This window comes from Phaseolus vulgaris, chromosome 9, assembly GCF_051622355.1.
Source record: "Phaseolus vulgaris cultivar YP4 chromosome 9, ASM5162235v1, whole genome shotgun sequence".
NCBI classification, from domain to species: domain Eukaryota; kingdom Viridiplantae; phylum Streptophyta; class Magnoliopsida; order Fabales; family Fabaceae; genus Phaseolus; species Phaseolus vulgaris.
The window spans coordinates 17,231,691-17,258,699 of record NC_143506.1 but is presented as its reverse complement, the minus strand read 5'-3'; the positions used below and the strand labels follow the sequence as shown (position 1 = coordinate 17,258,699).

Genomic DNA, 27,009 nt, shown 5'->3' with positions numbered 1-27,009 from the left:
TTTGTTGTTTTTATTTCCTATTAAATTTTATTAGATTTTCAAAAAAAAAATTTCCATACATTTTTTTTCTAATCGTTAAATTGTCAATTAAGTGATTATGTCAATAACTAAGTAGTACTAAGAGACACTTTTCTTAAGCTCTGTTTGAATTAAGGAGGGGATGCGTGAGTATTTGAGAGAGTAGATGTGTGAGAAAAGTGATGGAGTTTGGATTGGGGTATGTTAGAGTAGATGTGTGAAGAAAGTTTATGCAAATCTATGAGTGATGTGATTGTTGTGAGGGAATTTTAATTATTTTAAAGGTGTGAAATGTTACTTTACAGATTTACCCTTATCTATTAAAAAAATTAATAATAAAATAAGTTGTTTTTGTTTAAAAATGAACAACTTTCACTAGTTTTAAAAATTATAAATAGAAAAAATATATGTTAAATTTAAATATGTATAATATAAAAATTATAATTAAAAAGAATATGTATTCAACAAATTAAATAAAAACAGAACTTCAAATAATTTCTTTAAAATATTAAACATGTGTTATAAAATTAAAAAATAAATTAAATCTTATATAAATAAAAAATATTATTTTTTAATATTAAAAACCTGTAATAATGAAAAATAAAAAATACTAAAAAAATATATAACATAATTAACAAATAGAAAAAAAATCATAAAAGATTATAATAAATAAATTATAACTCATTAACATAATAACTATACATAGAAATATATTAATATAAACACAACAACAAATTAAATAAAAACATAACTTCAAATAATTTCTTTAAATATTAAACATATATTATAAAATTAGAAAATAAATCACATTTTATATAAATAGAAAATTACTATTTTTTATATTAAAAAACCTAATCTAAAAAATACTACAACAACAAAAATATAACTTAATTAACCATAGAAAAGAAACTCATAAAAAATTATAATAAAAAATAAGGATAAAATAAAATAAAAAATGTTTAGTATTGGTGATGCCCATGATCAAACCCAAATAATATTCTCAGTGTTAATTAAATATAGTATATTATTTTCTTTAAACAAAACTAAATCCAACTACATTTAATAAAATATCTTATTAGAACTTGAAAAATAAGTATAACCTGATTTACTCTAATAACTAATATATAAATGGAAGATTTTATTTAACTATATTTTTTTACACTGGTTTATCATTATTTACATAATTTATATTTTATAAAATAATAAACAAACTTAAAACTTTCTTAAAATTTATGATGATTGGTTTCTTCATTTTAAATCTTACACACATATATATATATATATATATATATATATTATTTTTTAAAACATTGTACAATAAATTTTTTTAAATACTAATATATTCAAATGAAACATTGTGCTGTGACACATTCAAATGAGGGTAAATTTGAAAATAAGGGATGCTGATATGGTTTTTCCTCTACATCTATTCATTTTGAGAGAAGAGGATATTTACTCTTCACATGTATATCCTCTCCCTCTCTTCCCCACACAATCATAGATCCAAATAGTTGATATCTCCTCACTTCTTTGCCTGTGACCAGTACATCCATAGAAGCAAATATGGGGTTATTGTGTTTGGAGTGAGAGATGAATTAAAGAAGAGAAAAATATGAATTTGAAGAAAAAAAAAGTGAGAAGTGAAATTGTTCAGATTAAAATAAAATTAAAAGTGAATTTTTAATTGAATTAAAAGAGAAAGTGAAAAGTAAAAGAAAATAAAGAAAAAAATTTATGAAAGTTTACAGAAATTTACAGCAATGTGATTGATATTTTTTTATAATTGATAAAATTATAATTTTATTATTATAATTAAAATTAATTTAAAATAAAATATTATTAATTATTTTGAGTTGAGATTCGAGTATGATTAAAATATTATTTTTGTGATGAGTCTCTAAATTCTCAGTTGAAAAAATTATAAATTATTTGATATTGTAAATATATATAAAATTGTTAAAAATAAATTTTAATAAAATGAAATAAAATTTGAATATAGATAAATATAAAAAATTTAAATATATTCATTTAAAAATACGTATTAATTTTTAATATTTTCATCTAAAACTCCATATTAAAGTTACACAAATTATTTTATTAATAATTCCTTTTCCCCTTAGTTAAAAATACTGTTCAGTATGTTTTTATTATTGTTTTAATCATACATGTTTTTATATTAAAAAATATATAATATTATTTACTTTTAAAATTAAAATTCTAAAATTAAAAATAATATGAATTAAAAATTTATACACAAATATTATTTTCCAATTGTATAAATATATATATAGGTGGGAGGACTGAATAGTGCATATTACATTGTGAGAATTAGTAATTGTCGTATGTATAATGCATATTATAGTGAGAAGACAAATCAGTTATTGTCATATGTATATGTTTCTTAGAAACAAACAAACTTATTCCACGTTTCATTTACTTAGCTGTTGAAGTAAATATTTGAAGAAAAAAAACATATTTTTTGCATCACATTTTTTTTTCAAAATTTGAAAAAAATAATGTGTTAACTTTTATTTAATAAACATTTCATCACTTATTTTTTTTTTTTATAAACAATGGAAACAAAAATAAAATGTTATAAGGAACAAAACAAAAGTAAAAACTTGTACCAAAGTGGAAAAAAGTATTGAAGATAAAAAAATAATTATAAAAGTTTATTGAGATAAAAAAAACAAAACAAAAATGTATAAGATCAAAATGAATATTTTTATTAAAGATCATGTCCAAATTTTTTAGATTTATAGGGTAAGAAAAAAGTTATTTAAGTGAAACATTTAACATCCCTAGCTAGCTGAGATGTCAATGTCATGAAATTTTTTATAAAAAATAAATAAATTTAATATTAAAAATTTATTTAATTTTATAATGTAAAGTAGATATTATAATTTGTGATGCTTCCAAGTTTTCTGAGCCATGTAAAACTGGGTCCTTTTCATCAGGGGATAATCGCTATCTTGTGTTGCCTTCACTTTCTCCCATTTTCTCCCATTTTTCAATTATCCCATCTTATCAAATTTGTTTTTTTTTCTTTGTCTTTTTTTATATTTTTTGATTCATCATTATACATGCGAAATAGCTAATAACTATGGGTTCAATAATCACGATTCTCCTTGAACTGTGATTTTTGAAGATTTCAGTAACAACACTCTGGTTGGTACTTTCTCCATGGCTGCTACTCCTTCTTCTACATACCCTTTCGGAGTTCCTTTACACTCCCTTGGCCGCAGAGTGGATTGCTCAACCTCCCTGTTCCCCCTCCACGTGGAACTCTCCACAATTTCTTTGTCACCTCGTTCTACTTCGAAGGTATGTTTCTCATTCTCAATATCTTGTTTCATGAATTGCAGAAGACACAATTCACCTGAATTTTCAATCCATGCCTGTTCTCAGAGTACTAGGATTTGTCTAATTAGTTATATTTGTTAACTCTTTTAACATGATGAAATGTTCCGTTGATTAATCAAATCTGGTTTCCAGAGGGAATTGAGATGCTACTGAACATAAGGAAAGAGGATCTAGACAGAATAAAGTTCGCACTGTTGATTGATGTCTGTTGTAGAAAAGTGATTGACTCTGGGAACTGGGAAGTTTCTGTACTTTGTAGTTCTATAAAAAGCACTTTTTGTGCAAATGGGATAGTTTGGGTGACTTGATATGATGTTTAGCATAAGGGGCATTGAGGTAATACTATGTTTGATTGCATTTGGAGGGGAAAAACAGCATGAAGAGGAAGGAAGCAGAGAGGAATGGAGGGGGCTAAAATCCCTCCTCACTTAGTTTAGCTCCCTTCTGAAAATGAGGAATTTGAAGGAGAGAATTTTTTTTACATTAATTAGCCTAAACAATCTTCAATTTAATAGTTTTATTTCACTAATGTAAGTATATAGTAGTAAATCCATTTATTTTCCCTCCCCTCCCCTATGCTTGTGAACGAAACAAGTTGCCACGCTTTCCATTATAAAATTACTCCTCTCCAACCAAACTATGAACTATGTTTCATAGTTAGACTCAATGGTCCTTTAATTCTCCTCATAACTGGGAATTTGGGATCACATGGACAATTTAATCTGGTGCGGAATTAAGTGGCTGGGGAATCAGTAGGTAGGAGTCATCAACTGCCAAATTGGCTTTGACATTGCGCTAAATGTACATCATTCTCAGGTGATAGATCAAAAGGACAATTCTATTTGTCATAGTTTTAAGAATCTTACTATTCATTATTCGAATCCTATGATTTGATATGATTCATATTACAAAATGAATCTCAAAAGAATTTGTATTGTACAATACATAAATGTCGATGCAATTATCATTGATATGAATCACATGATACAATCTCAAAATCCTTGATTTTTTTCTTTTTACTTTTCTTTGACCAGTTCCCATGAAAGAAATTTAAAAGTCATATAAGCTTAAATTTTTAAATAAGAAGTGAAAAGTATTACAGCAAAAATTTACATGTATTGTATTTAGTTACTGAAAGTGGGGCTGCGGATGCAGGGATTAGTTGATCGAGTGTGTGCACAGCTTGATAGTGATGACTACCACTGGGAGAAAGTTCCAACACCCATTCTTGATATGGTTGAAAACCCTCTTTACTTGAAGAACTTATCTCTTAAGGTTAACCGTAAGCTTGTTATCATTTTCATTTTGCTTTTACATTATTTGTTCTCACAGTCTTGAAGTATCTCATTCCCTAAATATTTGTCTTTGCAGGAACTGAATCAACTAGCAGTTGAAATTCGTTCAGATTTGTCTTCTATTATGTCAGCTACACAAATATCATCAAAAGCAAGTATGGCAGTGGTGGAGCTGACAGTTGCAATACATCATGTTTTCAATGCTCCAGTTGACAGAATATTGTGGGATGTTGGGGATCAAGTAAGATTTTAAATTATATGCAAAAAGAAAGTTCCCTTCTCGTTTTAAATTTTCCTCTCTCCTTTTGGGCGTGAAAGTTGAATGCAAATTGCGGATTGTTAAAATAATTGTTTCCTAGGAATTCATTTTGCAACAAAACAATGAATGACCTGGTTTGGATAATGTAACCATTTCATTATCTTTGTGCAGACATATGCACATAAGATTCTTACAGGAAGGCGATCTCTCATGACAACAATGAAAAGAAAGAACGGTCTCTCTGGTTTTACTTCCCTATTTGAGAGTGAATATGATGCATTTGGTGCAGGTCATGGATGCAACAGTATTTCCGCTGGACTTGGTAGTTTGTAAATTCTTTTCCCTTTTAATAATATTTGTTTCATCAAACACTATTCAGACTTTGTTCGTAAGCTTTTATTGTCATTCACTGGTCTGAGTAAATTTGTTTGGTTGATACATTGTACTTTTTCTGCATTTTCCATTTTATATGTTAAAATAAAATTTCTAAATGTGAAATTTAAATGACCTCAAAGTCATATGCATTTATTTTATCAGGCATGGCAGTTGCCCGGGATATTAAGGGCAGGCAAGAACGTGTAGTTGCAGTTATCAGCAATTGGACAACTATGGCTGGTCAGGCATATGAGGCAATGAGCAATGCAGGATACTTGGACTCAAATATGGTTGTGATTTTGAATGATAGTCGTCACTCTTTACTTCCAAAAATCGAGGAGGGCCCAAAGACATCTGTCAATGCCCTATCTAGTACCCTGAGCAAGCTCCAGTCCAGTAAATCTTTCCGAAGGTTTAGAGAAGCTGCCAAGGTATGCTTCTTTTCTTCATCCTCTGCAATAAAAGAATACTAGATAGCTTCAAATTAGTCTTCAGTATATGTTGTTGGCATGCAACGTCCACCTGGTAATGCCATGTCATTCAACTTGAAACGAGCCTACTAAAAGAAACATGTTTCAACGTTAAATAATTCATAACTTTAGTATAAAATGGATTTAATTAGTACATTAAGAGCAATGATATTATGTATCATATGGGACCTGTGGAAAATAGTGTGACAACTTAGATTTGCCTCCGTGTGCATTAAGAAAGATAAATAAATGTACAAATATGCTTTCCACTCCCCCAAATCTGTGGTTGTATGTGCATCTTTCTATATTCATATATATTTTTTTTTTTAGTTTTTTCCTTGTGTAGAATAAAGAGTGATATACCTAATAAGGTGTAATGATGGTCCTTCTTTTAGATCCCATTTTCACATCTCAATGCTTTGTGCTTCATACTCAAATTATGTTCAAGTAAGTGACAATTTGTCTGCTTTGTAACAGGGTGTTACAAAACGAATTGGTAGAGGTATGCATGAGTTGGCGGCTAAAGTTGATGAATATGCTCGTGGTATGGTAGGTCCCCTAGGTTCTACTCTTTTTGAGGAGCTTGGGTTGTACTACATAGGCCCAGTGGATGGACACAATATTGAGGATCTAATATGTGTTCTGCAAGAAGTTGCTTCCCTGGATTCAATGGGACCCGTCTTGGTACATGTGATAACTGATGAAAATCAGGGAGATGAAAACAATCAGAAAAGTGATATAACAAATAGGCAACAAGATGGTGGCATTTCTTGTGGTAACCTATGATAATTATATTGTGTTAATTGTTCCATTGCATGCTATTTCTAGTAAAATAGCTTAATAGTGTGTTTATACTACAGTTGTTTCTTTTTTTTGGTTTTCTACTTTTTCCTGTGGTTGTGTTCTTATTTCAAATGCTCAAGCCTTTCAAGAAAATAAAATGAATCTCTTTGTATACTGATTAGTTTATAGATAGATTCTATGCAGTAGCTTGAAGATAACTTGCTTATAAAGGATATCATACTGCATAAACAACAATAACAAATTAATGAACCTCATACAAGTGGAGTCGGACATGGATAATGGACACCATTAAACTCTACCAAAACTAAAATTTCAGTAAAATCATTTAGTTTTATATTTTTTCAGATGCTCTCACTGAATGTTTTCGTGGGTTGTCCTTTATCCCTTTAAATAGTATTCCCAAGCATTTTGACCTTATTTTGATACAAGTTGAAGCCAACACTGCATATATTTGGCTTCTTATGGCTTCTAGTATATAATTATTATTTAGGTGCACATTTATATCTTCTGAATGTCAGGAGATTATAGTTTAGGCTCTTTATTCGATTGACCTTCTCGTCATTTTGAAATTTTGATTGATATGTGATGTGGTCACATAATTATTATTGAGTAACTATGTTTACTTTTCAGATCCTTTTAAATATGATTCGTTAGATAATGTTGTTCGGCCTCAAACATATGGCGATTGCTTTGTGGAGACTTTGGTTGCAGAAGCAGAGAAAGACAAAGATATTGTGGTTGTTCGTGCTGGAATAGCGATGGAGTCATCCCTTGAATTGTTTCAGGGGAAATTTCCAGATAGGTTTTTTGACGTGGGAATGGCTGAGCAACATGCAGTCACCTTTGCTTCTGGTTTGGCATGCGGTGGATTGAAGCCATTTTGCATTATACCTTCTTCCTTTCTGCAAAGAGCCTATGATCAGGTTCAATCTTATATCAGCTTAATAAAGCCTTAAACTACCATGACAACCACTATTTATTGTTCATAGAATATTTGGATTTCTTTGGGAATAGATTAATTGTCGTTGATATAAATCTTTAAATTTAATGGAATTTAGTACTGTTGTCATTATTAATTTGCTGTTATTATGAAGTGAACGAATTTGGGAACAGCACTGCACATCTGGTATGTTCTTGGGGTGTCAAATTGTCGTCACGACTTTACTGAAAGTGACTGTACTGTAAAAAGTATGAACCTTCAGGAAGTCTGGTACTTGAGGATATCTGACCGTGTTAACAAAAGTATATAACAAAGAAAAGTAATTAGGTCTCACTATACCTTTTTGTAATTTTAATATGGATCTACATGCATGAGAATGGATAGTTAGTTCGCATTGCATAATAATGTGATTTAATTTAAGCAATTATGATTTTAAACAAGTTACATATCACACATAGGTGGTACACGATGTTGATCAACAGAGAATTCCAGTGCGCTTTGTCATCACAAGTGCAGGATTGGTTGGTTCTGATGGTCCCCTCCAATGTGGAGCATTTGATATAACCTTTATGTCGTGCTTACCAAACATGATTGTCATGGCACCATCTGATGAGGTTGAACTCATGCACATGGTAGCTACTGCTACTCATATCAATAATCAACCAGTCTGCTTTCGGTATCCAAGGGGTGCCCTGGTTGGGAAAAGCTATACTGTAGGCGATGGAATCCCCATTAAGGTAATTAGGCGGCACTCTATTTTCTCGATACATTGTGAGTTATACTGAAACTTCGAATAGGGTAAACTGATTAACAAATCTAAGGAAGCGTTATTCATTTCTAACTTCCCCGAAGATTTGTCATAATATTTTTTAATATATCTTCCTTCTCTAAATTTGGGGTGGTTGTAATCTATTCATTCACAGATAGGGAGAGGAAGAGTTCTTGTTGAGGGTAAAGATGTTGCTTTCCTAGGATACGGATCGATGGTTCAGAACTGCCTAATGGCTCATTCACTCCTTGCAAAACTTGGCATTGAGGTGACTGTTGCTGATGCAAGGTTCTGCAAGCCCCTTGACATCAAACTTCTGAGGCAGCTTTGTAAACATCACTCTTTTCTAATCACTGTCGAGGAAGGATCTATTGGAGGATTTGGTTCCCATGTTGCCGAGTTTATTGCAGTTAATGGACTACTCGATGGAAGAATTAAGGTAATTGGGTCAAGCTTTGTATGTGGGAAGGCTATACTTCTATGGTTAATATTTTGGATTATGAATGTGCTATTCAATTGGCGTAAAGAATGGTTGAATGGTCGAGTTACTGACCGACTCGGTCATACTAGTACATTTATCATTTTAGCACTAGAATATTTCTGTTGTGTTGTACGTGTAATTTGCGAAAGCTTGGCGTCCCTTTCATGCAGCAAATTGTTTATTTTAGTTTTATATCATTTTAAAGATGATCTAGTGATTTTATATTGTGTTTGGTGCATTTATAATCACACACAGCCTTGGCATAGCTTGTCTGCAAAGTATGACTAGATTTTTGTTTTTTGTGATCACAACGTTGTGATATGTTTTTTGTGACCACAACTTTGTGATATGTTTTTTGTGTTCCAGTGGCGACCAATTGTCTTACCTGACAGATATATTGAGCATGCATCACCAAATGAACAGCTTGACGAAGCGGGGTTGAGTGGACACCACATTGCTGCCACGGCATTGAGTTTGCTAGGCCGTACACGGGAAGCTCTGCAGTTCATGTGTTCCTCCTGACTTCTTATTTGCTTCCTGTCTTGCCCTTTTTCAAATACCATGAATTCAACCTGGTTAGCTTCGTTTTGGAAGAGGAACCATGACACAGAACCTGTCAAGGGTGCCGTTTTTTTTGTAAATGATGTTAAATACTGAAAAGGTAATTAACAGCAGTTTTTATTTTTGGACGTCTAACAGTGTAAATTGTTGAGATCGTGAATTTTGGATGTATAGGTTTAGTTTGAAAGTGTAAGATAACGAATGTTATTGTGAGAAAAGTGTTGTGAATGTGCATTTTGGATGGAATAGTTTTAGATTTGTTAAACAAAACATTCCTCTGTCCTTATTTTTCTCTTAATAAAACTAAATGCATATATTCCTTTCCTTGCAGTATTATATATTAGGGGTATTACATATTAGGGGTGACAATGTTGGTTGATATTAGGGGTGACAATGTTGGTTGATATTAGGGGTGACAATGTTGGTTGGCTCTTCTTACTTAGACTTGTTCCGTGTTTAACCAACAAAATGTGGGTCGGGTTGGTCTCCGAGAGTATATTTTTTTTAAAAACTAAAATTTAACTATAAAAAGTTATTTTTATTCGTGAAAAAATAAAATTTCATTCTTGTTTTAGTTCATTCAATTAATATAAGAAATATAAAGATATTCAAGTATTAGAGTTGTTAGAAGGTTTATTAAAAATAATTAAAATTTTGTTTTCCATATATTTTCCTTATTTATGTATGTAAATGTAGGAGAGTATCTTATCAAAGTTTTGTTACAAAATATTTTAATGAAATCTCTTCTTTATATTATTTTTTTATTAAAAAAATTTAAATGTAAAATTTTACTTAAAACTAAATCCACTCTTATTTTTAATATTAACTTCTTTAGATGAATAAAATAATTTTTTTTATATATTAAATTTAATTTTTTTTTTAAATAAAATAAAGGTCGTAGTGCAATAATAATGTGAATAAGATATGATTATTTTTGTAAAAAAATAAAATATCTTTTTATTTATTTATGTGGACCAATGGGTCAACCTGTCCGTCCTGTTTTACTGTTGATCCACGTGGGGTGCGGGTTATGCGGAATAGATCTAAGTGAGTCAGTATGCTAGATTACTGTTGCTAGATTAGACCAATGGTTATACTTTTAGTAGTAGGCCACGGCTTGTGACAAAAAAATATTAGAAGAGAATGAGAAATATTAATAAGAGTGATTATTTAATAAATTATAAACAATAAAATTAAATTTAGAAGTGCATTAAAATACTCTTTGGCTAAACCAAACCAAACACGGCATTCAAAGAATGAAAACCAAAATAAGAGACAAAGGAATGTGGAAGGTATGAACTGAATGTACCAAATTCCAACCAAAACACTAAAATCCAAATTAACCAAATAAAGCCAGCTGCAAACGCGCTTCGCCTTCACCCACTTTCCTTCTTCCAGCTCACACCCTCCACAATCAATCTCTTCCTAACCAACTCATTTTTCACCCTTTCACATTTATCTCATTAATAATCATTGTAATAGTTAATCATGCTCCATTAATAATTCCTTTTCTTCTCTTCAACTCATAAGTCATACTTATTTTCTGGCCTCCTCAATTGCTTTATATACATGTCATTTTCATTGTCTAGCTTCTCCTAATTCCCCATTGCTCCAATTCTGCATCTTCATCTTTGAAGGAGTGAATATTGTTCAAGTTAGTGAGGAGTGAATATTGTTCAAGTTAGTGAGATGAGATCTATAGAACTGTTGACAGGCTGATACCTTGTTCTTGGAATATGCGTTATTTATATTATTTCAATGGACTTACTTTATTTGGTCGAATTAGTGAAGTAGATCGCACTTAGGAACATATTATTTAGTTCTTAATGGTGATTTAGCTTTACTAACCTTGATTTGAGCGTTAATGGTTTGAATGTGTCGATTGGCCTGCACGAACGTGTGGGAGCCGGTCGACTCGGTTATGAGAACTTAGTTATGGTAATGAACGTTCGATCCATACTAATACAAATACCATTTTACATTACTCTTCTTTCGCTCTCTTCGTTTCCTTGTTTAAATTCTCATTACATTGTTCCTAAGTCTGATATTACGTAAATATTTGCATGTCATTATCACTATCTAGTTTCTCCTAATTTTTCATTGCTGCATTTAAGCATCTTCTGAGGAGTGAGTTATACATTACTCTTCTTTCATCACCTTCGTCTTTTCGTTTAAATTCACATTACATTGTTCCTAAGCCCGATTTTATGTAAATATTTACATGTTTAATCGAAATATTTTATTTTATAATATATTTATTTATTTATTTATTCATCTTCACTTAAAATAATTTTAGATAATTTTTACTACAAAAAAGTTATGAAATAGAAACAAATTTTAGATAAAAAAAATAATTAATTGCTATAATGACTAAATTAAAGATTATTTTGACTAAAAAAAATTTTGGTTTGTTAATTAGATACCAATTTCGAAACTATTTAAGAATAATAGAAACTAATTTAAAAATTAAAAATATTTTTAATCTCTAAAATATCTCTAATTTAGTCACTATAATAACTAATTATTATTTTTTCTAAAATTATTTTATATTTCATGATTTTATCGTAGTGTTTTTCTCTTCAATCAAAATTTTGTAATTGAACATTTTTAAAATAGAAATATTTTACACTTAAAGTCATATTACTGTGAGTGTATTTTGGAAAGTTTACTTTTTTAATTTCAATTGATTTTGTTTATAAAACAAGTTATGTTTGAACATTAGCTGAAATTTAGTAAAAGTATTATTTAAAATTGACTCTCATTATAATCTATTATAACAATAATATATCATATAATTCACTATCCATTATTAAAATAATCTAAGTTTTATAGTTGTCCCAAACTCATTCTCCATATTAAATTCTAATTGTGAAAATGTATACAATATTGTTTATATAAAATAATTGTCATTTTGTTTATCTCATTTTTATTATTCAATTATATGATTACTTTTTCTTGGTTATGCTTCTGACCACCGTCATGCCATATTGATGTGTTATTTGTTTCTGCCATATGATTTACGAAGCATGAAGAAAGACAAGTGACGATAAACATTTTACTTTTTGTCCTATAAACTAAACAAAATTATGTTGTTGGGGAGAAATCAAAATATTTATATCATATTACAACTCTTAATACTAAATTCATGAGATTGTATACAATTTTGGATGTTTTAAGCAAGTTTACTGAATAAACCTCATATTTTGTTAAAGTGAGACCACACCACACCAAAGCATGGATCCCTCAGAATTCCTAGGATGTTAAAACGGAATTCCCTTACATGGGACCACAAATCCCAATTTTCAGTTACTAATTTTTGCACACCCATTTGTCTCAGACCCTCTTCCCTCGCTGTAGTGATGTCCTCTCTCTTTTCTTCTTTGCTCCACACACAGAAAATATTCCTAGAAACAGAAAGGGTCTCATCAGTGTACCGTTTCACCAACCAACATAAATTCATACATATTCCTCATATTTTCTTAGGGTCCCTCTGGATCCTCTTCGTTCTTCAACTGTCTCACTTTTCACCATTTCTCATTTTTCTCCTTAATGATCATTGTAATTGTTAATTGCGTTGCATTAATAATTCCTTTTCTTCTCTTCAAATCATGGTTTTCTTCTGGCCTCCCCAATCGCCTTATATACCTGCCCGTCTAGCTTCTCCTAATTCCCCATTTCTGCATTTCTGAGAAGTGAGCACCCTTTCACATTACTCTTCTTTCCTCGTCTTCATCTCCTTGTTTTCAACTCACGTTACATTGTTCTTGAGCCTGGTTTTATGTATATATTTACATGTTTAATTTATGTTCAAGAATCGATTTAGTTTTATAATGTGTTTATTTATTTTCACTTGAAACAATTTTAGATACTTTTTACCTTCAATCAAAACTCTGTAATCGATCATTTCTAGAATAGGAATATTTTACACATAAATCGTGTGACTATGAGTGCATTCATTAGCTGAAATTTAGTAAGAGAATCCTCTTCTGAAAAATAAGTAGTTTAAATTTTACCGTAATTATAATTTATTATAACAATCATCAATCGTATAATTCATTATCCATTACTGAAATAATCTAAATTTTATAGTTACCCATTGTGAAAATGTATGCAATGTTGTTAATATAAAATAATTGTCATTATGTTCATCCCATTTTTATTATTCAATTATATGATTTTTTTTCTTGATTATGCTTGTGACCACCGTCAAGTACTAGCATATCATCATCGATCATGCCATGTTGGTATGTTGTGTGTAAGCTTTGACTGGTCCTAGATTTCCTAGATTAGCATAAAACAATGAATGTGTTCCAAAGATTTCCTATATTTTAAAGTGTGGCTTTTGTGGTGTAGAGACGCGGCAACTCAAAAAATGCATCTTCATCACATGTATCAAACTATTGGCTGCGATTTCTTTAAGTGTCAATTTCGTCCTTTCTTTATTTGTTTTGCTGTGTCTTTGACTCCATTATCTATGTCTTATTCCCTCCTTTCTTCTTATTTAAATGCACGCTAATACACTTCGCCAACCAAAAAGTTCCTCACATTAGATCACACTTGCTTTCTTCAAATGCAATCAGTTTTGTAAAAGTTGTCAACTGGTATATCTAATCTGTGGTGTGCATAATTTGCTGCATCAGCTGTGAGAAACATGGTAGCACCATTTAAGGGAATAAGTGAAGATGTCAAGGAAAGAGCTGAATTCTATAAACAAGATTGGATTTGTACAATCTGTTCTGGGGCTAGGTAACTCTTGTCTCTCTTGGGTAACACATTGCATACTTGCTCTTTTCTTTTTCTTTCCTATATATAATGTCATATATTTAGCAACAAATTTTGATTCATGCTTCTTGAGCAGCATTTTGGCTCCAACTTTATACATATTCTTTGCTTCTGCTCTTCCTGTCATTGTTTTTGGACAGCAACTTCATAGGGATACAGGTAAAACAATCTCTTTCTATCAACACCCTCAAATCTTTGAAGTTCTGTAAGTGAGCTTACGTACGGTGTTTTTTAACAGATGAAATCTTGAGCGTGGTGGAAACAATGGCATCTACTGCTATTTGTGGAGTTATCCACTCAGTATTTGGTGGCCAACCTTTGTTGATTTTAGGAGTTGCTGAGCCCACTGTCATAATGTACGGTTACATGTACAGTATTTGCAAGAAAACGCCTGGACTGGGTAGGGAGCTCTCTCTGCCAGCTCTTAGTTGGTACGCCATTTTACATTATAATTCTGTTTCTGCTTTTCACATTTCCTGAATCGTTGTGCATTTTGATTTCTCTAACTTCAATGCTCACCTGTGCTTCAGGGTTTGTATTTGGACAGGATTGTTGCTGATTCTGCTTGCAATTTTCAATGCTTGCTCAATTATCACAAGGTTTACAAGAATTGCTGGGGAGTTATTTGGCATGCTCATAACTGTTCTTTTCTTACAAGAGGCTATAAAGGTGTTGCTTTCTCTTCCTAGCAAAATAGATTGTAAATTTGGTACTGCATAACTCAACATGCCAGTTATTTAAGCCTTGAACAACAGGGATTGATAGGGGAGTTCAACCCAGTCAAGGAAAAAGATCCTTCTTCAGAGGAATTTCAATTCCAGTGGCTGTATACAAATGGATTACTTGCAACCGTTTTCTGTTTTGGATTACTTTTCACTGCCCTGAAAAGCAGAAGAGCAAGAGCCTGGCGATATGGAACAGGTAAATGAGGCATAATATCTTAAAGAGAGAGCTTGATTTACCATTTCAATTCTTTGTTTCTTATTCTGGCATCCAACGCAGCGTGGCTACGAGGATTTATAGCAGATTATGGGGTTCCATTGATGGTGGTGTTATGGACTGCACTATCTTATTTTGTACCTAAACAAGTTATAGATGGCGTTCCTAGAAGGCTTATTTCTCCTCTACCATGGGAACCTGAAGCTCTCCAACACTGGACAGTTGTGAAGGTACCCTTACATATTGAGTACAACTTTTTCCATCCAAAGTGCAATCTTTTGAAACAGAATTAGATCCGTTGCTTTGCAAAATACATTGGTTTTGTGTTTCTGTTGATTTTGTCCATCTGCTTTTAGGTTAGAGGTTGGTGTTCATCATTGTGAACAGAAAGCAGTGATCATTTGAATTTAGGCAAGTCTAAAACATGGATTTAACAGATACTGCAAAATGCAGGATATGGGGAAGGTACCCCTAGCTTATATATTTGCGGCAATTATTCCAGCTGTGATGATGGCAGGCTTATACTTTTTTGATCACAGTGTAGCTTCGCAGATGGCACAACAGAAAAAATTCAACCTTCAAAAGCCATCTGCCTACCACTATGATGTTTTCCTGCTTGGAGTAATGGTTTGTTAATTTGTCTCTAATAACCTTCTTGTGCTATTCCATTTCTATGTTGATAAAAGTTGCTGACACCTTTTTTGTCCTTAGACTCTGGTTTGTGGGATCCTTGGTCTTCCACCTTCAAATGGAGTCCTTCCACAGTCTCCCATGCACACAAAGAGTTTATCAGTTCTTAGGAGGAAGGTAAGGATCATGAATTGCATCAGGACTCTGCTTCTTATCTCTTAAATAAGTATGAATTGAAGTTATGAATTTGCATTTGCAGTTGATCCGAAAGAGGGTGGTGAAGAGTGCCAAGGAATGTATTAGGGAACATAAAACCAACTCTGAAGTGTACGGAAAGATGCAAGATGTCATTGTAGAAATGGATACAGACCCTACGGTATGCTCAGAATTTTTTCCACAACAAATCAAATTGAAACAAAAAAAAATTCTTAAGTAGAACCTTCACACTTTATAATTTTTTAAAAATCTAGTTTTAATTTTAAACTTATGAAAAATAAAAGAAATATTATTTTGGATTGTGTAAATAAATATAAAGTGTTTAAATAAATATTATTTTGTAATTTTTTATTATTATAATTAATTTTTTCAACATTAAAAAGAAGGAAAAAATTTCATTGATACTGTACACACAGTAAAAACATATACTTGACTACATTATAATAATATAATAATATCTAAAGTTTAAAAATAAACTAAATATAATTAAAATATTATTTTTTGGTTTGTAAAGTGAATATTTTTTTACTGTGGTTAACATATCATTATTCTAAAAAGAATTGAAAGAAATTTTAAAGATTTTTTAAATAATACATTGGAAAGGTAAAATTATTTTAAAAAATTATTAAAAAAATTATTGCATGTTATAAATTTGATGATAAAAGTTGAAATAGTTAAAATTTAATAATGACTAAAGGATTAAAATTAAAATTTAACATTATAAAAATAAAAAATTATTTATAATTCTCATGGAATAATTATTTAATATAAAATTTATTTTATACATTTATTAAATTATAATAATAAATTTATGTAATAATTTGAAAAAAATCATATAAACTATATATATATATATATTCTTAGTATTTAATAAAGAAAATTTTAATATATATATATATATATAGTAATAATTAATTGAAATTTAATTTATTTGAGAGTTAAAGGTGTATGAAGATAAAATAATAAAACATAATTATTATTGAAATATAAATGTATCCTATATATATGTATATGTATGGTATGAATCTTATTAAATTTTTTTATAAATTTATATTAATAATAATAATATAAAATTTTATATTTTTTCTATCTTTTATTGAATTTATGTTAAAAAAATGAAATTTTTTATTCTCAGTTATATTAAAAAGTAAAAATAGAAATTATACTCATTTTTTTCTAAAATTTGTTTACATACATTACTTTTTTTTTGTTGATTCTCCCAAACCAAATTAAAATTAATCTCAGCACTTTTAATTAATTGTTTTAAATTATTTTTCTCTATTATAATTTTTATTTTTTATTTTAAAATTGTTCCTTTCCTTTTTGTTTAAATTGCAATAAAGAAGGAAAAACATGTTAGGATTGGGGTGTAGACTCAGATGTTTTTGGACATAAAAAATCACTTTACATAGTTGAAAACTTATTCCTAAAAGTGAATTCCAAACTTAGAGTAAACAGATCTACTAAAAAAGATAAAGTATGGGTTGACATGTAGAATGAGTGATAAGAATGTTATGAAATTGGTGCAGGTTAAAGAATTGGAGACTTTAAAACAAGCTGTGATGAAATCTGATAACAATGATGATGCAGCAGAGGAGAATTTTGATGAGAAACACATAGATGATTATCTACCAGTGAGGGTTAATGAGCAAAGAGTGACCAACCTTTTGCAGTCTGTCCTGGTGGGTGTATCAATCCTTGCCATGTCTGTAATCAAAAGGATACCAACCTCAGTTCTGTGGGGATATTTTGCTTACATGGCAATTGATAGTCTCCCTGGAAATCAGTTCTGGGAAAGGATATTGCTCCTCTTCATCACCCCAAGCCGCCGTTACAAGTAACTATACATTACACTATTTTCTATGCATAATATTTTCAAATTGCACCATTACATTTACATTTTCATCAAGCTTTTTTCATATACTGTAAGAAGCCAATGTGCTATTTTGTCATTCGGCAGAATTTTGGAAGGTTCTCATGCCTCTTTTGTGGAGGTAGTACCATTCAAGACCATAGCTGCATTTACAGGCTTACAGTTAGCATATTTTTTGATATGTTATGGGGTGACTTGGATTCCTATTTTTGGAATACTGTTCCCGGTACCATTCTTCCTTCTCATAGTCATAAGAGAACGATTGCTTCCAAAGATGTTCAAGCGTAACCATCTCCAAGAACTAGATGCTTCTGGGTATGAGGAAATTGCTGGAACTCCACATAGTTATTTAATGGTACGGATGATCTTTATGCTTCTAATAATTATGACACATCATGTGCTTTGCAAAATTTTACTATATTCCAAGCTTTTTAGCTTAGGAACTGAAAATCTTTTTTATCAGGATAAGAAACCAGATACTGATAGTGAAGGAAGCTCAGAAGACTTCTACGATGCAGAGATATTAGACGAGATGACAACCAACAGGGGAGAGTTGAAAGTGATAACTATAAGCAATTTGCATGAAAGAAATCAGAGCTCCAGTGAAGACAGACACGTTTAGGATGCAGAAAGGGTTTGATATAATAGTGTTCCTCAAGATAATAATTTTGTTGTCTGTTAAGGTTGAATATGATCTTCTGTGGAACAAGAAAGGATTCAATCGGTGAAAATTGAAAGAGGTGAAATGCAAAAGGAAAAGACAAGTGGATAAAAAATGCATTTGAACTTTGAAACGGGCTTTCAAAATTGGTGGGAAAACACTCTGAAATGTTGAGATCAAGGATAAATTCCCTCATAGATTGGCTACCAAGTTCACAGAAAACAAGAGTCAGTTTGGGAGGAGGAAAAAGAAAGGGAAAGCAAGGAAATAAGAAAACTCAATTATTAGAGTTATTTCATTTAGTTAAAACATAGATAGATGATGTCATTAGAACATTTTTTTAGCTTTTAGTTAACACCAATTCTTTGATAGGATACATCAGAGTTTGTGAGCAAATTTTTTTGTTTGTAGCATTCAACGACAACCAATGTAATGGAATCTGGTTTTTCTTAACAGTGTATTTATTACAAAAATTATAGAAGAATGATTCTTTTTAAACATTAGTTCCAGCTTTGATTGTTGGATCACTTCTTTCCACAGTTTCAAAACATACACACTCCACAGTGTGCTCAATAAATAAATTAAATGAGGGTAACTCGGTTTTATTGCCAGAAATGGCTTTGAACATTAAAATTCGTTTTGAAGAAAAGGAAAAATAAAGGATACGCAGTCTGATTAAAACACAAACTACTCAGAATAGTCAGTTTGTTGAATTTAATGATAACCTTAATTTTTTTAAAGGGATAATTACCTGAGGTTACTAAATGATGATATGGCTATTAAATTCACAATTTGCTTATCAAATTAAACTTTTCCAATCTTATTTTTAGAACGTTAATCCACTTTGCCGTCTCTCTTATTGTTTATAGGAGTGGAAGAGCAGCATCTATTACAAGTGTAGAAAATTGTTGAAAAAGAAGAAGGAATATTACAAGTTAAAATATAACTTTTTTAATTTATTAAAATTTTATAATAATTTTTTATTTTTAATTATAATTTATATATATATATATATATATAATTTTTTAAATATAATATAAAAAATTATTTTAGCATATTAATCAAATCAAATTATAAGTTCTGTCGTTATTTTATTCTTTTTACCATTTTATCTTAAAAAGAAATTTGGCAATATTTTTACACACGCAACCCACCATGTTGATATTAGTTAGTAAATGTTTCTACCAGTCTTCTCTAAACAAGATTAACGATTTCTTCAACTGTAAACGATGGAATGAAATAGTTGTAAAACATATTTTATCATCAAAGCAAATTTGTTTTTAAAAGGCAAAAAAATGCTATTTTTATTGTTTCTTCTCTTTTCACTTTAGACTAATATGAAATCAACTGAAGGGGTAGGAGTGGGAATAATTCTGCCAGTTACCAGTTACAAAAGCGTACTCTTAAAAGAAAACTATGAACCAAAAAACGATTGCACAACAATGGATATTCATGATAAAAGGAGAGGTTTAGGAATCATCGCTGGCAATAACAAGATGATCACCATCTCTTATAAGATTTATATGGTCTACTTCTGCTCCTTCTGTGGTCAAAATTTTGGTGGGAGATATAGCAAATTTACTGGCACCAATATCTAGCAGCTCTTCAAGGGACTTGGGCAACAAAACAAGTTTTCCAGCATGTTCACCTTTTTCAGGACAACTAATTATCACTCTGGGTAACTCTCTCTCATTTCTTCTAACACTTTTACTGTTTTCAGATTCCCTTGCCCTTCTCTCTGCCGTGTTCAATCAAAAAACACAATCAATCAATTTCGTAACCCAAGGGAAAAAGGACTTCATATTTTCTAACATGCTTGGATTTAAAGTATGGGTCTTCCTGGCAATTATTCTTAACATACCAATTAAAGATAAAAAAGAAAATGAAAGAGTCAATGATTTCCAATCAGACGGTATATGTACTTGGGCACTGTATTCTAATTTAATTAAATTATCATAATATTCAAATTGCTTACTGTTTTCTGGGCATCAGAGAAAAAGTTGTTCAGTTTAATATCATCTATTTGTTCTAAGATATACTTACCACGATTGGAAGTAGAGAGGATTCCGAAAAGGGAATTATGGAAAGAGCTGGAAGACCTTCTTCTCCCTTTACTATCTTGCCAAGTAAACTCTCTAGTAGATTGCAGGCTTTGGTAGGAAGTGGCAGACATGCTGAGATCTCTTTGAAACCTTCCAATACTGCTATCCTTTGTTATTGGAATAGCAGCTGGTTTTATGCTCTCCCCCGTGTCATCTATTACAGCGTGAATCTCTTCACTATCGTGTTTTTCTGTCAAAACTCTGGGAGTCTGCCCATTAGCATCAGGCATATCTATGACTGCTCCTTGGGCTAAAAGAAAGTTAATCATGTCACTGTTTGAGTCAACTACTGCAATATGGAGAGCAGTATCTCCATTTTTGTTGGGTTGTGACACAGCCACACCGCATTCAATAACTTCCTCGAGCAATTCTTTGTTATTTTGTTCAACAGCCCTGCATGCTAGATTGCCTTCATCGGCAGAAGTAAAAATTGCACCCTTTTCTCTTAGAAGTTTTATCACAGATTTATGATCACCCTTCCTTGCTTCCAGTAGTGGGACAATTCCATTAAAATCTGCACAAATAAAAGAATTTTGAGTTAGAGATATCACCGGTGCGAGCACATATACTCATGTAGAAAAGGTTTGATAATAACTTTTGAAAGGGTGTGTTTCATAAACTGACTAATTGGGTGCTAAAATTTTCAGTAATAAAAAATTAAGCATCGAATTCATATTAAAATAAAATAACTATACTGTGTGATAAGGAAATTTTTGGAATTTAAATAATGATGAGGCCATGATATGGAGACTACTTTCCTTTAACAAATGGAGTGAAAGGTATTGTTAGACTCTCTTTTAAGTCCAAGGCACTATAAACCTTCCCTTTTTCCCACTAACGTTGTGTTTTGATCTAACGAAAGAAGAAAGAGGAAAAAGATTTGTACTCAAAATAAAAAGTCGAAACATGTAATCATTAAAAAACACAAATTTCAAGAAAAAAAAATTCTTTACACAAGAGTGAAAGTTTACACTATTATAACCTTCTTGATTATGCTGAAGATAAATATAATTGTTTATGCATGAGAAGATAATAACATATATATGAAGACAAAATTGCGTATGTTGTTATGCATAGTTGATGAGATGTTTTTTATTTTTATTTATTATAGTAAAATAAATAATAAATATCATATTATTAAAATAAAAAATAATTTCTTTTTCAATCTTATCAATCACATTTATTATAAATATTTTCCATTCAAATTCATTCACTTCTTAGAGACAACCTTACTTTCGGTTTTTCTTCTCCTCAATTCCTTCTAATTCCATTCTCACACTCGTCCATATAAAGCTCAAATGTTCCAAAGAGGGTCAAGAGTACCTTTGCTATTTGGATCAGCACCATACTCTAGAAGCAAACTTACGCACTGCTCACTGCCTTTGGAAGCTGCAATATGCTGTTACATCAGAAAGTAAAGTTGTCAGCGTCTAGTTTTGTGTCTATACTTAATACTTATGCTTGGATACAAACCAGTGCCGTCTTTCCTTTCTTATCTCCTTCATTTGGATCTAAACCCTTCTTTAGCAAACTCTCTAACAATCTATCATCATTTCTGATTGCTGCAAAGCACGGGCTAATGGGCATATCCATTTTACCCTGAACAATCTTGGCCACCGTTTCTGCCAAAATAACATGCCTCTCTGGATAACTTGATTCTTCCAAATTCTGTGCAACAAAAGTATAGCTAGCACGTCACAATGTATGAAGCAATGAAGAAAATGTTACACGGATACAAATTAAAATGTGTGTACAAAATATTATGTGAATGAATCTAAAACGTAACTAGCTAGCAAATAGACTCACTCCAAGAATAAAACACAAATCAGCCATTGAGCATATACTTTTTAGCTTATAAATACCTGGAGAAAATTGTTCATGACTATTCCCCCATTTCCAACATTTGAATTAACTAGATTTAGAAATACAGTACGGCTCATACGCAAAATTTGGCTCAATCGTTTTGTTCGAACTGTAAATATCTGTGGCCTATAGCATAGAACTCCAATTTCTCCAACTATATCTCCACTTACAGCCTCACCAACGACCTGCAATTATCGCAAACCACACGCTTTGTTAGTCATAAAGACAACTCTTCACATTGGCAGGAATGATTCATGAAAGTGTTAATGAGACCAAACTCGCCTGTTCTATTCCATTCCTTTTAATGACGAGTTCCTGACAGCCAGAGAAGTAAATGAAAGTTCAGTTTCTCCTTGGATTGGAGAAAAGAAATTTGAGAGTAGTACACGTTTCATATGCAATAAACGGAAAATTAAACAAAACACTTAATTTCCTCATTTGCATTATCTTACACTCCTCCTACTTTAAATCATGCAATTCAGTTTTTAGGGTCGTGGTCTTTGGTTTTTGCTTAAAAGTACGTCAAAATTTGGTTTTTAATAAAAAATAAATCTGAAGCAAACATAAAATTGGTTGGAATATAAACGGTAAATCAAATTAAACCAAATCAATCTCTCCAGTGTAGTTTGGATTGGTTTTAAGATTTTATTGTATAATTCTTTATTAATATAAGTCTTTGGTGTTATCTTTTTGGTCTATTACTATGTTATAATATTTTATTATATTTAGATATTTGTTCTATCATTGTACGTAACATTAAATAATTTTGCATACGCATGTTAAAACCTATAATAAAAAAATGTGGTTGTGTTATATTGTGAGATAAATGAATATAATGGATAACTCATAGGATGTATTTTTCGTGTTTTATTTTGCTTTAGAACTTTTTCTTTTCAAGCCTAATAATATAACATTTAGAGTCGAAGATAATTCTTCTCCTACCTCATTCATGTATTAAAATAATTAAGCTAAACATATTACATTTTCATCTAGAGACATATCTTCCATATGAATGAAATAATTGGTAATACAGTACTATTTAATAACTAATTTAAGCTCAATTCACTTTATTAATCCTAGAACATCAAATTGTAAACTGAATTGAATCGCTACGCTATGAAACAAAAAAAAGTCAAAATTAATCCAAAAATATTTGATTTTAACAGTCTGTTATCAACTTTTTGGATTAGTTTTCAATTGTGTTTTTCGATTGTGAATAACCTTTCCATATTCTAGTTACCACTAAGAAGATATATTAAGTGAATGAAAATTGGAGTATAATTATATTATAGGTACCATTAAGATGATATATTAAGTGAATGGAAATTGGAGTATAGTTTCTTACTGCGGCACCATTAACAAATATATAAATGTCTGTGGGCGCTTCATTCCGCAAAATTACTTCTTCCTTTGGAGGAAAATACTCAACCCTCATCTCCGAGACCTTCAAATTTTCAATTTCAACCATTCAAAACATACACATAAACCATTGTTATCAATTAACAATATACAAGGACTATCAGGAAGCAGACATACAACTTAGCTATTCTTGGAAATAGTATCAACTAGATGAATTTATTTCAAATTAAACGTGAAAGGTTAATTAATTAGTAAACAAGTGAAAAAGAATCTATGTTTACACTAAAAAGCTTCAAACTGTCAAGTTTTGAGTACCATGGTCACAGAATTATACATCAAGGCGAAAATAGGAATATTACCAGTTGAAAGAGTAGGTCAGATGAAACCCCATGAAACAAGTACACTTTCTCAAGAAGTGAGGTGAATAGGTAGTCTGAGATGCTAGATCGAATAGCCTTTGGAAGTGAATCAATAATTTCTTGTTGTTGCAGTCCTTCTAAATCTGTTCTGTACTTCATAAACAAATGAGCAAGCATTTGTTCTTGCAAGCGGATAGGTAACTGATTCCGGTGGGCAAAATCTGTGACAGCTTGCAGGTTGTCTCTCTGACATGCCACAAAACAGACACCAAAAAACAACATAAGAATATTGATGGACACCGAGAAATGAAAGACCATTATTATATTTTAGAATCCCTAAATATTTTTATAATTTTTTAGTTTTAAATCATTAACAATTCTATTAGGGATGCTCCCCTCCCATTTTTCAAATACAAACATTGACTTTCCAAAGAGCACTCCAACAAATTGAAGAGAAGAAACAATGTTTGAGATTTAATTGATAACAACTCACATATGTTCTAGTTCTGCTTGTCCCTTGAACAATTAAGTTTGTCATGTTTCCTATTAGATAAGCCGTTAGTCCCAGGTTAAACATCATATAAAATATGTCAAACACCATCTCCTTGGTATTTACGGGATGCAGGTCACCATAACCAACTGTTGTAAGAGTCGTTATTGACCAGTAGATTGATGTTACGTAGCGATTGTAAATACTCTTTTGAGTGTTCTCAGAGACCATGCTTAGCCATGTTGATTTTGGATCACGATTTAGAGCTATAAAATAGAAAAGGCAGGCAGCAAAATGCATTGAAAATAGTGTTACCTAGAAAAAGGCAAAGTTATAAGTTAGGTTACTCAAACTCATTGTCACCCATCTAAAGAGAAAGAAATTAAGACAGTGAATTTAATTTTGACATTGTATAATTCATGATTGATTCAGTGTAAAAGTACTCTATCAGTCTATTTCAAAATAAATCCTTTAATAAAGGACATACTTACACATACAAGCTTGCAAGAGCGTATCCAAAAGTAGTTATAATTTCTGTCCTTTTCTAATCTGATACAGAAAAGGGAAGGAATGTCATAATAATAAGTTTTTACGTAAGACCCAATAAAAAAATGTCCTGTCCCAACTCAAGCCTATGAGTTTAACATCTTGTATTTAATTAAACTTCCATGTAAGTAGTCACTTATGAATTCAATGTGAATAAATATTTGAAACTTAAGTAAATATATATGAATTGTCCACCAACTAGCATAACTGTCACATTCGATGGAATTTTTTTTTCTCTGACTGGATGGAAACATTTTACACTGTGAGTACATGAACAAAGACGCCAAAATACAATACAAAAGCAAAGCAGGACAATTACCTTGCAAACATGGCACTAACTCTTCGGAGACGCCAAAGACGTAGCATATTGAAATAGCCATATGTCTGAAGAGGATCGGGCAACACAGTGCCGGCAAATTCAGAAGGGATCGTGGAGATGACATCGAAGGCAAACCATGTTGTGACGTATTTGTAGCAAATGAACAACGGGCGGTCCTCGAGCAAATATGTCTCCTTGTCCAGGTAGGCAACAGAGAAGGTGAGAACAATGTCAATGGCAAAAAGACCGTTCACCACGTTGTCCGTGATAGAAAGGGAATCCGTTGGTTCATTAAGAAACCCAAACTCAAAGGGACTAACAAATGCAGTGTAAAAAACTAAGATCACCAGCAACGCGTCCCAAAATCTGCATCACCCCGATTATACATAAAAGAACCATCAGTTCCGTGCCAATCAATTATTATCAATTAAGTAGCCTCATAGCTAAAAATGTGACAATAACTACAACCTGAAATGCAAAACATGATATCGGAAGTGATACTAATGAAAATAGCAGAACTACTCCGTTAGCTAAATTTTATTTTTCATTAATAATTCTAGAATTTGAGCATACTTAAAGAAAACGAAACATGCATTAAATTCCCAAATCAAGCTTGTATACATTTTTTTGTTTGGTATACCTGTAATAAGGGTTGTAGGGCGAGACGATGAATGGCCGTATCCTGCGGTTCGGCCCGGTGCTGCCGGCTGCGGCGCCTAGAGAAGGAAGCGGAACGCCGCTGAGGATGCTTTGTCTTCCATCTTGGGACCACGGATCAATCTGCATGCGTCTATCGTGTTTCCGTACCCATAACATTGCAAACATATCCTTCACATGCTTCGCTGTTAATTTATCCATTGATCTTAATTTCTTCTCACACTTTCTCGCTCACAGAGAAACCTCAATTTCCTTTTGCGTGCGAAACTTGAAACGTTTCTTCGAAACTAGGCTTCTTCTTCATACACGCTCGTGTTTGGGGCCGCAAGATTAAGAGTGGAGCAGATATACAGTTACAGGTAACAAGCGCGCATTGCTTCTTCTCTGCAGAATCCATCGATGCAACTTTTCTTAAAACCCAAAACGAATGGAGTTAATTGCAGATTATGCATATATGTGTACAGACACACACATGTACGTATAACTAACTAAAGTAGAAGAAATCACAGATGTACGTATAATATAACTAACTAAAGTGGAAGGAATCACGTATCTTTTGTGTAACTGCCTCGCACCCAACCCACATTAAACACGTGATCTATGCAAGCATTCCGTGCTGGCTACTTTTACTTATAACACGTGTTTCATCTTTAACTATCTTCTCAATTTACATCTCCAGAAAATTAGGTTTGGGGAAAATATCCATACAATGATTCAAATTCAAATAATCTTATTAGAATTCAAATTTATACGTTTTTAAAATAAAAAAATTGTTTCAGTATTTATAAATTGATTTCATATTAGTTTTTCAATTATTTTTTATCAGTAATTTTAAATATAAACTAATTTAAAGGAAAAAAAATAACGAATATGTTTAA

General features: G+C 31.4%; 3 protein-coding genes across 6 annotated transcripts; 2 read left to right on the top strand and 1 right to left on the bottom strand.

Moving 5' to 3' along the window:
• Positions 1-2,929: 2,929 nt before the first annotated feature.
• On the top strand, positions 2,930-9,659 carry DXPS3 (1-deoxy-D-xylulose 5-phosphate synthase 3). The gene is made up of 10 exons (XM_068625605.1): positions 2,930-3,342; positions 4,537-4,656; positions 4,753-4,917; positions 5,107-5,257; positions 5,473-5,741; positions 6,258-6,555; positions 7,215-7,507; positions 7,983-8,261; positions 8,448-8,732; positions 9,141-9,659. Exons 1-10 carry the CDS (start codon positions 3,202-3,204, stop codon positions 9,294-9,296), a joined length of 2,157 nt encoding a protein of 718 aa, XP_068481706.1. The 5' UTR covers positions 2,930-3,201; the 3' UTR covers positions 9,297-9,659.
• A 2,895-nt stretch (positions 9,660-12,554) lies between these two features.
• LOC137822769 (putative boron transporter 7) lies at positions 12,555-18,944 on the top strand. Of its 4 annotated transcripts, XM_068627764.2 has the most exons (13): positions 12,555-13,027; positions 13,976-14,081; positions 14,194-14,276; positions 14,356-14,548; positions 14,648-14,786; positions 14,873-15,038; positions 15,120-15,286; positions 15,510-15,683; positions 15,768-15,863; positions 15,946-16,062; positions 17,432-17,739; positions 17,863-18,130; positions 18,239-18,944. In XM_068627764.2, the coding sequence occupies exons 2-13, from the start codon at positions 13,987-13,989 to the stop codon at positions 18,395-18,397; spliced, it is 1,965 nt and encodes a 654-aa protein (XP_068483865.1). In that variant the 5' UTR covers positions 12,555-13,027; positions 13,976-13,986; the 3' UTR covers positions 18,398-18,944. The 4 variants fall into 4 exon arrangements, with proteins under 4 accessions (XP_068483865.1, XP_090151444.1, XP_090151446.1 ...); XM_090295318.1 differs by lacking the exon at positions 12,555-13,027 and having other exon boundaries at positions 13,863-14,081; XM_090295320.1 differs by lacking the exons at positions 12,555-13,027; positions 15,768-15,863; positions 15,946-16,062; ... (1 more) ...; positions 17,863-18,130; positions 18,239-18,944 and having other exon boundaries at positions 13,863-14,081; positions 15,413-15,535.
• A 765-nt stretch (positions 18,945-19,709) lies between these two features.
• On the bottom strand, positions 19,710-26,626 carry SPIK (Shaker pollen inward K+ channel). The gene is made up of 12 exons (XM_068626986.2): positions 26,115-26,626; positions 25,475-25,840; positions 25,101-25,158; positions 24,613-24,924; positions 24,120-24,365; positions 23,747-23,845; positions 22,684-22,716; positions 22,401-22,586; positions 22,012-22,206; positions 21,862-21,937; positions 20,480-21,052; positions 19,710-20,174 (listed from the first exon to the last, which is right to left on the bottom strand). The coding sequence occupies exons 1-12, from the start codon at positions 26,330-26,332 to the stop codon at positions 19,906-19,908; spliced, it is 2,631 nt and encodes an 876-aa protein (XP_068483087.1). The 5' UTR covers positions 26,333-26,626; the 3' UTR covers positions 19,710-19,905.
• Between the last annotated feature and the right edge of the window lie 383 nt (positions 26,627-27,009).

What these genes read in the sequence shown, in the direction of transcription:
- DXPS3 (XM_068625605.1), top strand. Translation starts at nt 3,202, where the DNA reads ATGGCTGCTACTCCTTCTTCTACATACCCTTTCGGAGTTCCTTTACAC. An exon ending in CACCTCGTTCTACTTCGAAG is followed by an intron (nt 3,343 to 4,536) that starts GTATGTTTCTCA and finishes CTGCGGATGCAG; the next exon opens with GGATTAGTTGATCGAGTGTG. An exon ending in AGATGGTGGCATTTCTTGTG is followed by an intron (nt 6,556 to 7,214) that starts GTAACCTATGAT and finishes TTTACTTTTCAG; the next exon opens with ATCCTTTTAAATATGATTCG.
- LOC137822769 (XM_068627764.2), top strand. Translation starts at nt 13,987, where the DNA reads ATGGTAGCACCATTTAAGGGAATAAGTGAAGATGTCAAGGAAAGAGCT. An exon ending in TTTTCCTGCTTGGAGTAATG is followed by an intron (nt 15,684 to 15,767) that starts GTTTGTTAATTT and finishes TTTTGTCCTTAG; the next exon opens with ACTCTGGTTTGTGGGATCCT. An exon ending in ACCCCAAGCCGCCGTTACAA is followed by an intron (nt 17,740 to 17,862) that starts GTAACTATACAT and finishes GTCATTCGGCAG; the next exon opens with AATTTTGGAAGGTTCTCATG.
- SPIK (XM_068626986.2), bottom strand. Translation starts at nt 26,332, where the DNA reads ATGGATAAATTAACAGCGAAGCATGTGAAGGATATGTTTGCAATGTTA. An exon ending in TATTTGTTAATGGTGCCGCA is followed by an intron (nt 22,717 to 23,746) that starts GTAAGAAACTAT and finishes TCTGGCTGTCAG; the next exon opens with GAACTCGTCATTAAAAGGAA. An exon ending in CCTCTCTACTTCCAATCGTG is followed by an intron (nt 20,175 to 20,479) that starts GTAAGTATATCT and finishes TGAACACGGCAG; the next exon opens with AGAGAAGGGCAAGGGAATCT.